The 17,699-nt window shown below is 33.7% G+C and overlaps 1 protein-coding gene across 1 annotated transcript in view; it reads left to right on the top strand.

Annotated features, from left to right (window-relative positions):
• The window catches only part of Rab26 (RAS oncogene family member Rab26), a 95,108-nt gene that overhangs the window by 10,924 nt on the left and 66,485 nt on the right, over positions 1 to 17,699 (top strand). The window contains exon 2 of the mRNA XM_076113234.1: positions 12,517 to 12,681. Coding sequence (XP_075969349.1) covers positions 12,517 to 12,681 — 165 coding nt within the window. The remainder of the gene's footprint in view (positions 1 to 12,516; positions 12,682 to 17,699) is intronic.

The raw sequence follows: 17,699 nt of genomic DNA, 5'->3' as shown, positions 1-17,699 counted from the left end.
AACTTTTCCTGGCATCATTACAATTACCGCTCCTTCTTAGCGATATCTCGACCATTGACTTGTACAAATTCCAATTATGACCGGATTCACCTTAGACAGGTTCTAAAAAATAATAATAACAATTCAATAACCACTACAGCAAATAAAAATGGTTCAAAATTTTAAATTTATTCATAATTTTAGCAAATACATAATGTCATAAAGTCTTATTTAATATATAGTTCGATTCATAACGTCGTATGTTCTAGATACGACTATTGTTACTGAGATTTGGTTATTTCATAACGACGCATACAGAGGTAAGTATTAGTTACGACCCCTAACTTTCAGAAATGAACAACGCATAACGTCGTAACTATAATGTTACGACGTTATGCGTGGGACTAGCTTAAAATTATAAATATTAAAAGAACTACTTAAACGTAAGAAAATATCTAATTTAACAACTTTGTATTGCGTTATCATTTAGAGTGTTTCATAATTAAACAATCAAATATCAACCAAAACTTACCGATTCGACGGGATTCATTGGAGGTTATGTTATTATTGTCATTAAGCGCTAATTTAAAAATTCTTGATGATCGTAGGTTGTTCATTTTGATTATATATAATAATAATAGATATTACAACATAAATCACATCAAAGTTCTTATTGTTTACTTATTTACTTAAAATACTTTATCGCACGCGCTGTCAGTGACATACGACCGCGGTAACTGACTGTGATTGGTCAGGCGCGAACCAATAGCGTAACGCATATGGTCGTATATCGATATGCTACCGTATGCGTGGTAACTTTCAAAATATACGACCATATGCGTTAATGAAACTCGTTAATTAAAAGTAATTTTACTATTCTGATTTCAGGAATCTATTAAACTCATACCCGTAATTACAATAGTATAAAAATTGGATTTTCGATGAAAATAGTGTTCCGACCTTATGCGTGGTTGCTGTCGATATTGTCGCCGCTCGCGCGTAAATTGAGGGGAAAATTACACACGCGATATACGTAGGGTCCGATTCCATGTTGTTACTCGACAATTACTGTGTTATTAGGTGTAGGTAAATCATGTTTGACGTTTAAAGCCATAATTTTATGACCCTAAGGTTAGGCTATAGACAAACAGGGAATCCTGATTAAATACAAATTTTATAATAGATGCAACATTGATGATAGACTGTTTTATTATTCATTTTATATCAGAAAGAGCATTGCATTACCTCGAATTTTCGATATTAGTTATTTTTTCTTTTTATTTTATTAAAATGGTACTTATACTAAGGAATATTAAGTGTATTTATTTCTGATCTCAAACTATAACTAAGCATTTTCCAACTAACCCTACCCCATTTTCCTTGACGCAGGAATTAACCTCGGGGCTTCGCGATTTATTCTCTCACACATTATCGGTTGCATCCCAGAAGCAATCTTATTATTATTGTATAACAAATTTTAAATTGCTAAAAGATTTTATAAAATTACCTACATACTAATGGCTCTCAGAAAGAAAAGAACTTTACGTACCTTCATACTAGTTCCAACCTACTAACAATCCTTTCGCATTAACAAAATTAGTAAATTATGTAAAACGAGTTTAGTACCTACGGGAGTATGAAAAACGACTTAATCTAATTCTAATTTTAGATTTTAATATATAAACATAGAAGAAAGTTTTCAGCTTCTCTTATAATCCCGATAAGATTAACACGTAGGTGTATATAACGGGTAAACTTCAAAGGTGTTTAATGTGTTTATCCCAATAAGGTGAAAGTCCTTTAACACCCAGAGGCAATGTATAGATGAAACATCTTTATAAATGAGTAAATATAACGCGATGATGAGATACCTTCTATACCAAATTAGTTAATTAACTAAACATATAAGTTGTGTATTTTCTAGTGAATTATATATGTTCCCTAAAGTTATACTGCTGTGAAGTATGTTACTTCTGAGGGCCTACCATTGCAATAGAAAACGAAATTGCGTTAAATATTGAAGGCTGTTTATGCCATTTCGTATTCAATTTTGATACGGAGTAACTATACAATATCGGAAAAGCATGCCTTATATTAATTATATTATGAAAAATCAGTGCGAAAATTTTGCCAATATTCAAATCGCTCGCAAGAATCGTAATTTTTCTTTAGGTTTATTTTTATTCTTAGCACCTTACGTGTCCACCAACTACTCAAGTTGGTAGTATAACTGAGATAACATACAATATCTGATTAATGTTCACCATTACCTACACACATAACTCACCAACTAACAAAACATCCTCCTTTCATACATAACTATCTAATAAATAAACTCCGAGACAAAAAGATCGTCTCAATAAGAGTACATTACATTAATAATCCCTTTTTTATCCGTCTCATAATGACGCCCACGCGAAATATGTTCTCATTCACAAATATATATGAAGGAAAATATCATACATTTGATATAAATAACATGCCTTGTTCCCTTGGGCAACTGTGCGACATTTATTCATAAGCAAAACTGTATTACTTAGTACAAAACTTGAATAAGAAAACGGTCCTAAATGTTATTAAATTCCAACTATGAGATTAGAAGTATTATTAGATTACCAACTCCTAAATTTCAAGCTACAGAAAACGAAGGCTTTTCATTACTAAAATAACCAATACTTGATTGATATTTATTCTTCATTTTAATTCGAGTAAGTCTCTCGATTAAAAAAAGTATTACGTAAAGGTTAAAAAAGGCGATCTAATTTTAAAATAGATTGAATTTTCTAAAGATAAGCCGTTTAAAATTAAGGTCCTTGCCCACACAAATTCGAGCACGCCAACTAGACGGTCGTAAAGCTATTTAAAATTTTCAATAAATCAAATAAGCGATCCCAAATCAATACAATGTAAACAGACAATTACTTTGCCGACGTACCCTTATCACCCTGAGTCCCCGACCCTTCCCGAACTTGTCCGAACTCATCCGATCTTAGCCGAAATCACACGACCTCACCAGTTGAATGCGACATTGACCTACATCAAAGATAGAAGGGGAGCCCCGAAAAATAAAATTTTATGTAAATTGCTAATGCGATTTCTTTTCACTTTGCATTCATATTGAGTAGAGCCGTCCCCTCTCATAATTCTACTTTGATGACAAACTATTAGAATACCAAATTTTGGGTTTGATTTGAAAACAATCCCTTTTTTTATAATATTACGTCAGTTACTTCGAAGCGCAGATGTTTTTTTTTATATATGTACTAGATAGGTCCCAGATAGTATCAACAATGACAGATGATGATGATTTAAGACCTAGTTTAAGATAATAAGTAGGGATAGCTAGACAGTAACTAGAACAGTGGACACATAATATCCAAACAACGACATGAAGGCTACTGCCATTTTATTTTCAAGAAAATTGTTACGATAAGAAGTATCCTAAATAATTAGTGATATAAAATATGATACTTAATATGTATGGATTAATCCAATTATTAAACCAAAAACACAATTTTCTGTAGTCATCACCGAGGCGTTTTCGTCATCGTCAATATTTTGGGCTACATTTGAATATAGGTAAACTCCAACATTTTCAATATCAATCCTTGTGAAGCGATGCGTATAAATACAGCTATGGAACTGTTTCAATTTCCGCTGATTTTAATGAACGGTGGAATATTCATCAATGGAAGGAAATAAAAGCTACAGCGAAATGTTATGAAGTCAAAATAATGAATGAGGACGTCGTGATTTTGTTTTCTAAATATTGACAGAACAAATTGAAGGTGTTTTCTCTTATTTTATGACAAGACAATAACTTTACGACAACAATTTTTTTACACAAATATTCTTACTCAGAATATGGACACAATTACAACTAGACGTAATACTGTAACCCATGCAGTATTTTTTTTATTTATCCGTAACAAAATAATATCCTCCATTTCATTTTAAATACACATAGAGCATTAAATTTTTTGTACATAATAGGGAGTAAAAAACAAGTTACTCGTCAATTCTGAAAAAAATGTATTTTGAGTTGCCACGCTACTGTGTTTAGTTTATTAGTGCTATTATATTAGTGCGATATATAAGTGGGATTTAGTATATAAACTTACTCTTTACTAATTAAAGTCGTGTAAGCTCTCATTCGTTATGCAGTGTTTTGTCACTTTCAACCAATTTTGAACGTGTAAATTAATGAAAACGACAAAACACTGTATAACTTTTGTATCTAATCAGTACTTTCAAGACGTTTAATATAGCCTCTTGTAAGCTACGTAAGTGAAAGTATTTAGAAAAGGTCCCTTACGTGTATTCGGAAAATCAAAATGACTGACTTTTTCAAGAAACTCTCTTCTCTTAATAGAATCACGAGGGAAATAAATTTCTAAAAACCCTTTGTTACTACGTTACATTATTTAATTATAGGAAAAAACTTTGTACAAAGTTAAGTAAGGTTAAGATCGCAATTTAAGCAGTGTGTATATCTGCTCGGACTAAAGAATATAGCCACTATTATACTTATTTACTTTAGTATGATATAAAACTGAAACATGTAACGTTCTATGGCCTGAAACCGTCTACCAAAAAAAAATCGTACTAAATTATTTTCCTTCTAACCTCACTCGTGCCATCTCCGAAAAATCTTCGGAACTAAAAAAGAAAATTCTCGGATACGAGCGTCCGACGGCGTCCCTGAAATTCACGAGACGGTCGTATTCCTGAAACTTTCATCTCGTTCCGGACGCTACCAATAGGTGGCGTTAGAATATAATCTTCACAACATAACATACATAGCTCTCTATGGAATTTCTGCAAACTGCCTGAGGCATCGTCAATATTCGTAGGCAAAGTAAATAAAAATGCTGCCATATTGTTTCGATAACAATTACGCGTATTATTTTGTTGTTATAGGCATGTTTGGCAATAGCCCAAAGTATGATTTATAATTTCTGAGAAACGGAAAGGGGTTATTTACTGTGTTTTTCCATCATAAGTTGTAGATTTCTACGTATTTATTGCTGATGGCAATAAAATATACATTTAGATTATCCAGATTTCAAAGTTGTAGGTTACTTTAGAGTAAAATTTGCCACTGATCTGAGCCACGATAACAGCATTCTTTAATATATTTTATTCTTCAAAAATATTTTAACACAGACACTTAATAAACCGTCACAGTAATTCACAATTTTAATGAACAACATTTCATATTAATAAACCAATAAAATAAAGATACGAGACAGTTTTACCGACATGTTCGCAAATATAAAATCACATTTCCATTGAGCGACTGGAGGTAAATTGAGTACCGGCCGTTAATGATGAAGCCGCAGTCCACGAGTAATTGGATTATACTCTCTTAAAAGGTCATGTACATACATTCAGTTGCATAACCCTACAAAAAGGTTAAAAGCCTATTAAAATGTGCACTTATTATTACTTCGGCGAACTGGAAAATCGTGATGTCCATTAAATCGATATTATAAATATAAATAACGTGATAGTTAATTTTATTAAAATTAGCAACGCACGTGGATAACCTTTCTATCTATCGGAGAAAACCGCACGAAAATCTGTTTAGTAGATTTTGAATTTATGGTAAGACGAAAAGACAGACGCCGCAAGGGGACTTTATTTTAATAGAACTTTCGTATGTAGAATTCCAGTACAGCAGGCTCTGTCAAAACGCAAGGCTAAGTTGAGGCATAGTTAATTCAATTCCTTCTACTTATTTTCCACAAATGATAAGTAGAACAGTAATTTAATCTAGTCAATCACTCTCTACATTTCAAAATATAACTCAATCAAAACATTAATGCATTCCTCTTCATTAACGGATAAACTCACAGGGTATGTTTTATAAACGGTAATAGAGGTAAATATGAGTAACCCTATTCCCCCACTCAGCCCGGAGCGTCGCCATCAAAGTGTTATTTTTCAAAGAAAAATCTCGCGATGTACCACTCTCATATGCAAAGCTTATTTTATTTGCTTTACGTGAACCATACATAGCCATTAGTTACTTTACTCGCGCAAGTGATGAAACGGTTTGAGGTTTTTAGTATTTTTGTAAACGTGAATTATTTTGATGTTATTATCATAAGTAAGGGATGTCAATGTGGTGCGTGTTTTTGGCTCGATGGCAATTTTGTTGTGATTACGCCAATTATAAAGTTTATAAACACAGACAATTTACCGAGTCGATATAAACTACTTACTTTAAAAATGCTGTGAAAATCGGTCTTGTCAACCATGTTGGTAAAAAATGGAGCAGGCCTTTTTCCAGTATTGACCTAGTATAAGCTAACCTTAATACTATCTTAATAGGAAAACTTAAACCGTTTATATTGCAATAACACGAAAAATTTTTAGTTACAGTTTACGTAACTAAACATTTTCGTGTAGAATATGTTTGTCTTTAATTTGGGTACAAATAACTGAATATTAATATATGCACCTAAAATAATAAACAGCAAGATAGCCAGTCATAACATAAACACAACGTCTAATATACATTTTATTAAACAAGTAGGTGCCGTACAAGGCGAAGTTTCGCGACGACCACCTCGGAGTCGGGACGAACAATATGTATCTTGTAGGTACTTTATATGTATGTATGTATGTATATGTTTGTACAAATAGCACAATACACGTTTACGTTGCTTCAAATCTCGAGTTACGACTATTTAGTTAGGTTTGTTTCACACTGGAGTTTTGAACGTGTAAAAGTTATTAATATGTGTATTATGTGTGTTTTAAATGAATAACAGTTACGCTAAAATATATGCTGCACTATAGCAACTTATAAGTTGGACTGTATTGTTTATCTTTACCAATATACTAACGTGAAAAACCGTGCCCTCTTCATTGAAATTAAGAAGATGTTGGCAACTTGTAAGCAAAGAAGACAAAGAAATTATTTTTTTCTCATAGAATATAGTGACTAACACGTTACATCAAAGCAACAATGTACTAAATATTGACCATCACAAATACGTGCAAAGCCCGAAAGTTTGACCTTTGTTACATAACATAAAAACTAACTTGATAAGGGAAGAAAAAGGGGTGTATTTTCTGAGCTACAAACCACAGCACCACATGCGTAGGTCACGTGTGTAGTCCATTTATCTTATGCCTAATGTCACGCGCTACCCTTTTTAAATGTCTTTCGTCCCCGTAATACAATTGGGTGCTTTTCTGTCGTAAACACCGACTGTTGCTGAAATTACATTAAAGCTAAATGTCAAATCTTCCCACTTAGACGTAGGCGAATCTAATAACATAAATATATAAGTACAAAAGATTTCGCAACACAAATTCGAAGTACAACTGACCAATTTATAACTGTGACCTATCGCCCACTCTCACACTCTCTCGCACGCTGTACCTGATGAGTCCACCTACATTTCTGTTGTACAGTGCGTAAAAAAATACAACACGAACTTTATTGTAAGAAACATATAAAAGTACCCAATATTTATATCTGAAAACGTCTAGAATCCTGGTCAAGTTCCATCGTTGCCAGTACTACAGCACGATTCCGTACAGTCGCAGTCGGTACTTTCGAATACCGTGAGTTTCAAATTTCAAAATATATTATGAACTGCCAAAATTGTTTCTACGAGGCCCGCTGAGGCGCTGAACCGAATGTCATACAAAACTTTTCGACAGCTAGCCGGTTGTCGGTGGTCGATAGTAGTACTTAGTAGAAAATCGTGCTACTGATCACCATACCAAACGTTTTAATTATTTCGAAAACAGGTGGCGCAATAATATATTAGTTCCTATTTAGAATACAGTCTGCCTCATTTTACCTTCATCCGCGATAGCGTAACAGAATAAATTTTTGTATTCATTACAAAATTTACAAGTCTCAGTGTGCACACACCCTACTCGTCCTATTAAAGTTCGTAGGGCCGTACAGATAGTCGGTCCCAATTGTAACTCGACACGGTGGGACATCAGATAACACGTACGCACCTACAGTGTGTCCCCTCCCTACAGGGTGAAATAACACCTGTTTCACCCCTCTAAAGGTTTTCTACTAAAACAATTTGTTTTACGGAATTAAGATTGACTTGCCTTGTTTGGCAGCTGATTCAATTAAGGTTTGTTAAGATTTTTTGGGAAATAGGATAAGCGTCTAGCTATAACAATCCCGGCATTATAACGAAAAGTGCAATAACTAGCTGAAAACTTATTATAATAAGGACCTAAGGAATAAAATACAGCTCTATGATTTTGGTTCGATTTCTGGCTGAACAGAACATGTCTACCAAAGTTCTTTTACATTAGTCTAAACACTATTTTGATTTCCATAGTTACAATGTAGGTTGGCATAAAGCTAGAGGTAATATCGTGTAATAATAGCCCAGGTTACTGAGTTGTGAAGGTCCAAAAGGGAGTTGTTCAATGTAAAATAACGGTAATCAGTTGCATCCGGTAACTGGAAGCCGACTCCAACAACGTTGAAAGGAGTGCTAGGCTGGCAGATGTTTACAAATGTAAATTTCATGTAAAATTTTCCACAACCGATGCTATATCGTAGGTACTGTGAGGTCCATTGTCATAATGATGTTCATTAGGCAATGCTCCTAATGACGTCGTAATTACAGGAGGCGTCCCAATTACAACGGTGTTTGTTTACAAAGTGAATCGCTTGCAATCGGAGCGTGTGATGTAAACATGAATACGTGATTAACGTACTGAGTTATTGATTTTATACTGGATAATGTGTCGTTTGAATGGATCTATTTAGATATACAGTAAGGACAGAATGATGAAAAATATAAATTCTATAGTCATAAGTTGGTAGACTGTAACGCCTTTACCTTAACTGCTGAGCAAATGTTGATGAAGTTTATAAGGCCAACTGTGAACTGTGACTGAAAAGACAGAAGCAAGGTTGGCAAAATACATAAAACAAGCAACCATTTACATCGAAATATTATAAATCAGAGTAATAAATACAATAATCCTTCCTCCGTAACTGAAATCAATTAAAAACTATAACGACATAAACGTAGACCTGCTTTACGCAAGAAATAAACTTTTCGCTAATGCTTTACGCACGCAATAATATTATGTCAGGGGAAAGGTCTTTTCGCAGTATGTATCTATGTATGAACTTGTAATAAAATCTCTTTGGCTTCAAGAATCACAAATGAATACACGGTCCATTAGGTTTCTTTCAGTGACCTCGTGAGGTAACCAAATATCGAACTTTTTTGTGTAGAGAAAAGATTGTATTACAAGTTCATACATACTATAACGCGAAAAGACTTTCACCGACCTAATATATTGACATCTAAATACATTTAATACATTAACTCCAATGTAACAAAATATCGTATTGGTTCAATTTATGCAAGAACCACACGTTTACCTCCCTTTCCGAGTTTCAATGTAAGTAAACAAATAGTACAAACAAAATCTTGCTTCAGCTGAATCTCATTAATATCTGGGTTCTGAATGTATGCATGCAAATAACGAACGGCTATGATAATTGATCGATAGGTTGCTAGCCTTAAGGCATTGTAAAGCAAGTGGAAAGTCGGAATTTCAGTGATGTGGGAAAGGTTAAAAATTGTGGATAAAGAAGGATATAAATTAATAATTAAATGTTGTGTGAGTGTGTTTTGGTGAAAAAAAAATGGTTTAGAATCTTATATAATATTTATTTTAGAGTCAAATTATGTAAAGTTCTTAATTATGTAAAGGAAAACAGATTTTAACCATCACGCTATGCGACCAACGTTTTTTTAACTTGGCCTTATGACTTCGACGAAGGTTAAACTGAGAAAATTCTAAAGTAACAAACTGTTCCAAAACGCACCTTTTTTATGACACATTGTGTCAATTTTACTAGCCAATTTCTCGGCAAAAAATTATGATTGTGAAAAAGGGTAATTTAGCTTAAAAAAACAGTTTTTCAGATTATATCATAAAAGCTCAAATAAAATATAACTCATTTAATATATACAGTACATACACGATCAGAAATTTAAATAAAATCAAGTACATAAATCCACGAACGTAACAGTTGAGACTTAACCTTACTCAAGTCTGAGAGCGTCGACTAAGAGACGACAGCCAGTCCTTTGATGTTGTCAAGCGCAGAACAGCTCATATAAGCCCATACACTGTAAACTGGAATCTTACCTAAGTCACCTGTTGTATACGATTTACAACATTTACATGATTAGGTCTTTGAAAAACATGTTTTCTTAATAGTAGATGTACTATAACAACACACTTACTTTGATGTATAGAATTATAAAAAAGTGTGAAATGGAACGCACAGAATAATTAAAAAAAAATTGTTTATTTTTTTATAGATAGTTGCAACTCAGACAAACTATTTGGTTACTCTCGTTCAAACGCAGATATTATACTGGCCATTTTCGTTGAAGAAAAAGTTGAGATGCCGTTAAAGTTTATTTTTAAAATATTTTTCTTTATATACAAATGGCTGGTTGTCATTTTTTTCACCTACATTCACCAGTTATTTAACATAAAATAATTTTATTTTTATAATAAAACTTTTTCGTGTTCGTTTTATTCACGCAATTAAATAATTTAATTAATGCCTTCAAGGTATGTAATGTGTCATGTTTTTTTGTAACGGAATCGAATGTTATCTTTTTTAATTGACTGCAGTTATTATTTAAAACATTATTTACCATGTCAGGGTTGTTTTATGCGGTGGCATCAAACATGCAACCCATGATTATTGACTCTATAATTATATCGAAACATATTAATGCACACGGTTGACGTAAATATATTGACTGAATGTAATTACAATCTGTATGTTAACTATGTACTATTGCATTTTATAGTTTTTTTTATTTTAAACTAGGGATAAAATAAAACGCGAAAATTCACAAGCTTCATTAAAAAATTCCGAAATTCGTAGCAGCTACCATTTTGAAGACCCGTGTCCGAGAGGACCCATTACGAGAGGGTTTTTATCAAAGTGATGATATTTCATACTCTATTCATTTATCTTTGATGTAGAAAATATTTGATGAGAGACATGTGACGCATTCAGACTGTTAAGAGTAATATCCATACTACTACATACTAAATGCGAAAGTAACTCTGTCTGTCTGTCTGTCTGTCTGTCTGTCTGTCTGTCTGTCTGTCTGTCTGTCTGTCTGCTACTCAATCACGTCTAAACTACTAAACCAATTTGCATGAAATTTGGTATGGAGATACTTTGATACCCGAGAAAGGACATAGGCTACTTTTTACCCCGGGAAAATGACGCATTTCCCGGGAAAATTCAGAAAATTCAACGAAGTCGCAAAAAAATAATATTATAATGACATTGAATTAACAAAATTCCGTTGCTATGGCAACTGTTTTAATGGCGGATATGCCTTAGCGCGACTTCGTTATACTAAGAGATATAAATAATTTTGAGAATATTTTTCGTGAAAAAAAGCATATTTTATATCATCACGCTACGACCAATAGGAGCAGAGTAGGTAACAGTAAAAAGTGTTACAAAAACATGGAAAATTCTGACCCATTCTCTCTTATGTGACGCAAGCGAAGCTGCGCGGGTCAGCTAGTTGAATCATATTTAGGACAGCCAATAACTACGTAAATTATTTTTCTAATTAAAAAATATTATTATTATAAATACTAAAGTTTGTAGGAATCTAGGCATGTATGTATGTCTGTATATTTATTCTTACACGAGTAAAACGATAACTACTAACAAGATTTTATAAAATGTTGAACGCAACACATTCACGCAAATCTTTTAACAGGAAAGTCACTGGCAAAACAAAGTCAGAAGTAAATATAGGAGGGATTTTGTTAGTCTCTCTAACGCGATGAAAACGAACCGATACGCTCCACGCTTAATATCGAGATGTAAAGCTGACTCAGTAGAAAATATAAATTTTTCGTTGTTTATATCACCAGCATACTAATGGAATAATATTTGATCAAGTGTAGAGACGACGTCCTCGTCTGAGTATTATGGTACTTCATTTCAATCAGCGATAGTTGAAAATAAGTTCCATATTTTTTTATATTGTAGTATTTTATATAGTATTAGCTGACCCGCGCAACTTCGCTTGCGTCACATAAGAGAGTCATAATTTTCCCCGTTGTTGTAACATTTTTCACTGGTACTCTGCTCCTATTGGTCGTAGCGTGATGATATATAGCCTATGTCCTTTCTCGGGTATCAAAATATCTTCATACCAAATTTCATGCAAATTGGTTCAGTAGATTAGGCGTGATTGAGTAGCAGACAGACAGACAGACAGACAGAGTTACTTTCGCATTTATAATATTAGTATGGATACTTATTGACCTGTTATGCGATAATGCGATCATAATTTTTGTGAGCATTTGCCAACATCTAATATATATACTCTAATATATATACATCTAATATATAATAAGGTTAAATATTTTATCGCATTTAGTTCCATATCATATCAGATAACATTCTATGTATAAGCGCGTTTTTCTACGGTCATGCCTCACCTGTTCCTTCTTTTCCAGCAAATGGCAACAGACGACAGCATGAGTGACGACGTGTTTGAAGACGACTCCCTGCGAGCGCCGGCGCAGCGCAGCACCCCCTCCCCCACGGGGTACAGGGACTACCATCCCCCCGCTGAGACCCCCGCACGATCCCAGCCTGATGACGATGTTCCTATACATAAGGTAAGGTTTTAGAATAAGTTTAATACTAATAAGATTACTATGCAATTTCGGATAATGAAAAGAAGAGAACATATCATAACTTTTAAACTCTCGCGTTGCATGTTTAATGTATAATAGAATACGGGAATTAACGCGAACACGCATTTTACCTTAAAATGCCTAATGTTTCGGCGCAGGTTGCACTCGCCGTGGTCGCAGGCTGACTAGAAACGTTAGGCATTTTAAGGTAAAATGCGTGTTCGCGTTAATTCCCGTATTCTATTATACATTAAACAAGAACAAATCAGCCGAAAATCCTCTAAAATGAGATAAAAAATTGTAGGGCAATTTTATTACTCCACGTTTTGACCAATTTTCAAAGGTCTTGGTCGATCACAATAAAGTTTCAGTCATCATATATTTCTAGAAGGAAAGTGTACATTTGTTTATAGGTACTTTTTGTCTGAAATTAACGAATGCACTAGTCTGTCTATTTTACGCAAATTACTTTGAAAAACCATTTAGGCGTAGGCATAAATTTTATTACTAATATAGTTTTATATTAAGTATATTAAATGTTGATTATTAAAGGTAGGCACGTGTAAATATTTAAGTAGCTGCTTACGTCGATTTCCAACCCTTATCTACATTATTTATTAAGCTTTTGTCCTCCGTCAATAGGCCTAAAGCTTCTTAAAATCCTTAATGTTATTTATTAAACACACACAATGTACTTAATAAGTAAGTCTAACATAATCTTTTTGAAGTATCTCTACATACTTATTATAAAACTATCCCTCGCCGCGTCTGTCCGCTTATCTTTTCATCATGAACTGATCATAAACCGAACGGATTCCCATGCGGTTTTCACTAATAAATAGAGCGATTGACGTGGAAGGTTTTAGTATACAATTTTTTAAAGTTCAATCGTTACAAGCCGAGCAAAACCTAGACGGGCCGCTAGTAAAATATAATTTTAAAAGATTAAGCCCTTAATTGATACTTAAAACAGAACATCGTAAGCCTTAATTCTATTCTTTAAAGGTGTTCTTCAAAGACATTTCGTGCTAAAGATCTTCTCCTGCCTTTAGGGTCAAATCAAGCTGTCAAAACGTCCGACAAATAGAGCCCTTTGTGTTCAACATTGCTTTATTGATTTCACAAGTGCGGGGTTACAACTTGTTAACGTTTAAATTGGTTTATAAATTGAGAGTTGCTTCTACAACTAACTTGGACGGCAAATTGAGGTGAATAAAAAGGTGTACTGCAATTTTAGTGCTTATGTTAGTATATACTTAATATTGCAGAACAAATTAACTTTTGTATCTTGAGAGTAAATTGCATTTATATAAAAGGCGAACTTTTGGCGAGTCACTTTTTTGTGGAGAGGTTCAATTATAAAAAAAGTGTCCAAATCGTGACGCGAATGGTTTCCTGGCCTACTGTGTCGCCATTCTACCTTCAGACTTTCAGTGTGTAACGATACTTCCCACCTATCTATCGTCTTCAACATCCGAACAACATGTCCTGCGTAATCCCACTTAAGTTTTATGCAGCTTTATGGAGGAGTCTACCCATCAAAGAGACACAAAAAAAATCGATCTTAAGCCTTCAAATGGCATTAACATTTACAACTTTAAATTGACACGAAAGAAGAAACCAAGCAAATATTTGCAAGATTCAACACAAACATAAACAGTAGGTACTTCTAACACGCATCTAATTGCACGGTTCAATGACCTGTGTTGACTTTGGTCAGCGTCACACCGTCATCGGGATGAGATCATTCGTTTGTTTAGGTCGTATACCTGATATTTAGTCCGTATACAGACAGGCGATGTAAAGGCATGTACTGACAGATCTTGATGTTCGTGCTCAGTGGAAATGCAAGCATGTGTTTGATAAATCCACCCAGTTACAATATTAAGGCTTCACCACTTCCAAATACCTGTCAGATTCAGCTTATCAGATGGGATTTTGACTCATTCATTTAGCAGATAGGTTATCTGACACTTATCCATACAAAAACAGTGAAATAGCCCCCAATTCGCCTAAATTGGCCGCGCTATCTGCATATTTTTGGTTACGGTATTAAGTCTAGTTTGCAGTAATTGAATGATCATATGAATATGCTTGCGACGAACTTAACGAAACCTCCGATTAGTAAATAATTATTTTATATATTTTTTTGAAAAGCTATAGTTTAAGTTCTTTTTATTGAAAAGTACACTTTGCTCAATGTTCAGTCGGCCATTAAAAAAAACATTACAGTGAACACATCCTTACCAAATATCATAAGTAGGTAGCGGTCAAATTATTTCACGTAATGTTTGCATAAACATACCTAAAAAAACTAACGGCCTTTAAAAAACAAACTGCTACTACATTTTTATAACCATCATAACAATAAATGAGCTAGTCTTTGTTTGTTTTTTAGCCTTCCACCGCCGACGATCATTAAAAAAATGTCACATCAGTGTAAATTAATTACGTATTTCTATTAAGTTGTTTGCACCTTTCAAAGTGTTTAGCATAAAAGGTCAGACGGTTTTATTGATAAATAATGACAAAACATTGCTTGAGGTCTTTATTAACGCGCTTGTGGATAAAAAATGAGGTGTAAGAATATCAATATTGATTTAACAAGCTATTAAAAGACCCTTGTTGAGCAGTAGGTATTAATGGGTTGATTATGAAAAAGTCTTTGACAATTTCGATCATTCGAGACATAGTACAAAGTTTAGTTCGTTATTTTTTTATGTCCACGTTTTTTTTTTTTCCACGTCCCTCTGCTAGGCAAGGTTCTCCTCCTAAACGAGGGAGGATTTAGGCCTGAAATCAACCATGCTGGCCAGGCGCGGATTGGGGTACTTACTACCTACTATTAATATTTTACAGAGGTTACATTAGTTAGTAAACAGTTACATTAGATAGTAGAAAGTTACATTAGTAACTGTTTGCTAATTTTCAAGGTTAAACTGCTCAACAGATTAAATGTGGCAAATTAGTTGCTTATACTCTGAGGAAAGATTACGACTCTACGTATTTCCAAAAAGAACTTCGCCAGCAACCTTGGACAAAATATTGAACTAGTGAATATTTTTCTAGTGAAAAAAAAAATCACTAGTGAAATAAGCGAGTAAACTCAAAACTTATTGAATCAACTCTACTAAGAGTAAAGTTTTGAAAGTCACAATGACTCTATCTATCCAATTATCCGAACTCATATCACACTATAGAGAGGCTTTGTTACCGACTCTACGCTATTGTTCACTAATCTTGTTGCAGCGCATACAAATTAATTGGACTCTACCACGCGGTAGAGCCTAATAAGGATTTATTACTTCATTGTTGAACTTTGAATGTGATTTTTTGCACGTTAGTGATGTTGTTGATAACTAATAAAGTTTGTTAGAGCAATATAGCATGTAATTTTATGTTCTGTGAAACACTTGAACATATTGTTTATTGTCCTTATGATAATTTAAGATACTCAAGGTATATTCAATCTATGTTAGTAATATTTTCATGTTTTTAAGTAGCTTTTATTAATCTCCAAACAAGAGATGATGCTTCTGAAACACCTTCAATGCTATCTACAATTGATACCTCCTAAGTATATGAAGTAATCTAAGAAATTTAGGATTGTTTTTTATTTTTATATAAACGTACCTACACAATAAACCATGATCTTAATGTTTGTGTTTTTTTTTATTACTACTGTGTCACTGACTCGTTATAATTAGGACGTATCGTAATGATGTATTGAAAAATTTATCATATATCCTTTAGTTTGATTAGCATCCATCTTGCAATTTTACACCAGGAACATGAGAAGCGATACGGAAGCATTTTAGTATGACTACATAATAATTCAAACATAAATATAATAACACCAGTCCACATTACAAATTACCCAATAGAGATTAAAAGGGCTCTACTATTCCCTTGCGTCCGTGGATTTGTGATCCTCACATACCAATCTCAAACTCCCAACCGATGACGTAAGACTTAAGCTTAATCTGTACTAATATTATAAAGCTGAAGAGTTTGTTTGTTTGAGCGCGCTAATCTCATAAATTACTGGTTCGAATGGAAAAATTATATTTGTGCTGAATAGAGTTGTTGTGTTGATTATTTATCGAGGAAGACCTTAGGCTATATAACATCACGCCACGGCCCTTAGGAGCGGAGTAGAAATGAAAAATGTTACAAAAACTGGGAAAATTATGACCAATTCTCTCTTATGTGACGCAAGCAAAGTCGCGCGGGTCAGCTAGTCTTTAAGAAAAGGAGCCTCATCTCCTCCACAGCGAGACTCGAGTATAACATCTTAAGTATAGAACATAGAACTATTATCCAACGGTATCGGTACTCCGTTGCGGATTCGTTTCCAACCACTTTGATACCTAATACTTTGATTGCAAGCTTTTAGTGCACAATGCTGTCTTGTATTGCTTCATCAGAACGTTCTTTGTTATCTATATTTTTATTTTGCAACTTGTATTCTTCAGATAGATCTAAACTAATATTATAAAGCTGAAGAGTTTGTTTGTTTGAACGCGCTAATCTCAGAAACTACTGATACGAATTGAAAAATTATTGTTGTGTTGAATAGACCATTTATCGAGGAAGACTTTAGGCTATACATACATATAACATAACGCTGCGGCCATTAGGAGCGGAGAAGCAACGATAAATGTAATAAAAAGGGGGAAAAATATGACCCATTATTTTTTAGCTCTATTTCAGCTAGTCTACTCTAGTCAGCTAGTATTTAATACACATTGCATTAGGTAAGGTTCTCAGTTCGGTGAGATCAGATGAATACACAGTGACGATTAAGGTTTAAAAGAATAACTAAAATGAACGCTGATTAATAGAGCGATTCCATTTTATCGTTTTTCCAGTTTGTGTGATTGAATAAAGCATTTGCATAGTGTGTTTCTCAAATCTTTATAACCCGAAGTTTCTTTTCTTTCGATTTAAGCTCTAATAGATATAAAATGATTGACGCTGTATACCATATACGACCTATT

The sequence above is a fragment of the Anticarsia gemmatalis genome, chromosome 4 (genome assembly GCF_050436995.1).
Source record: "Anticarsia gemmatalis isolate Benzon Research Colony breed Stoneville strain chromosome 4, ilAntGemm2 primary, whole genome shotgun sequence".
NCBI lineage: Eukaryota > Metazoa > Arthropoda > Insecta > Lepidoptera > Erebidae > Anticarsia > Anticarsia gemmatalis.
This window is presented reverse-complemented; position numbering and strand designations above follow the sequence as displayed.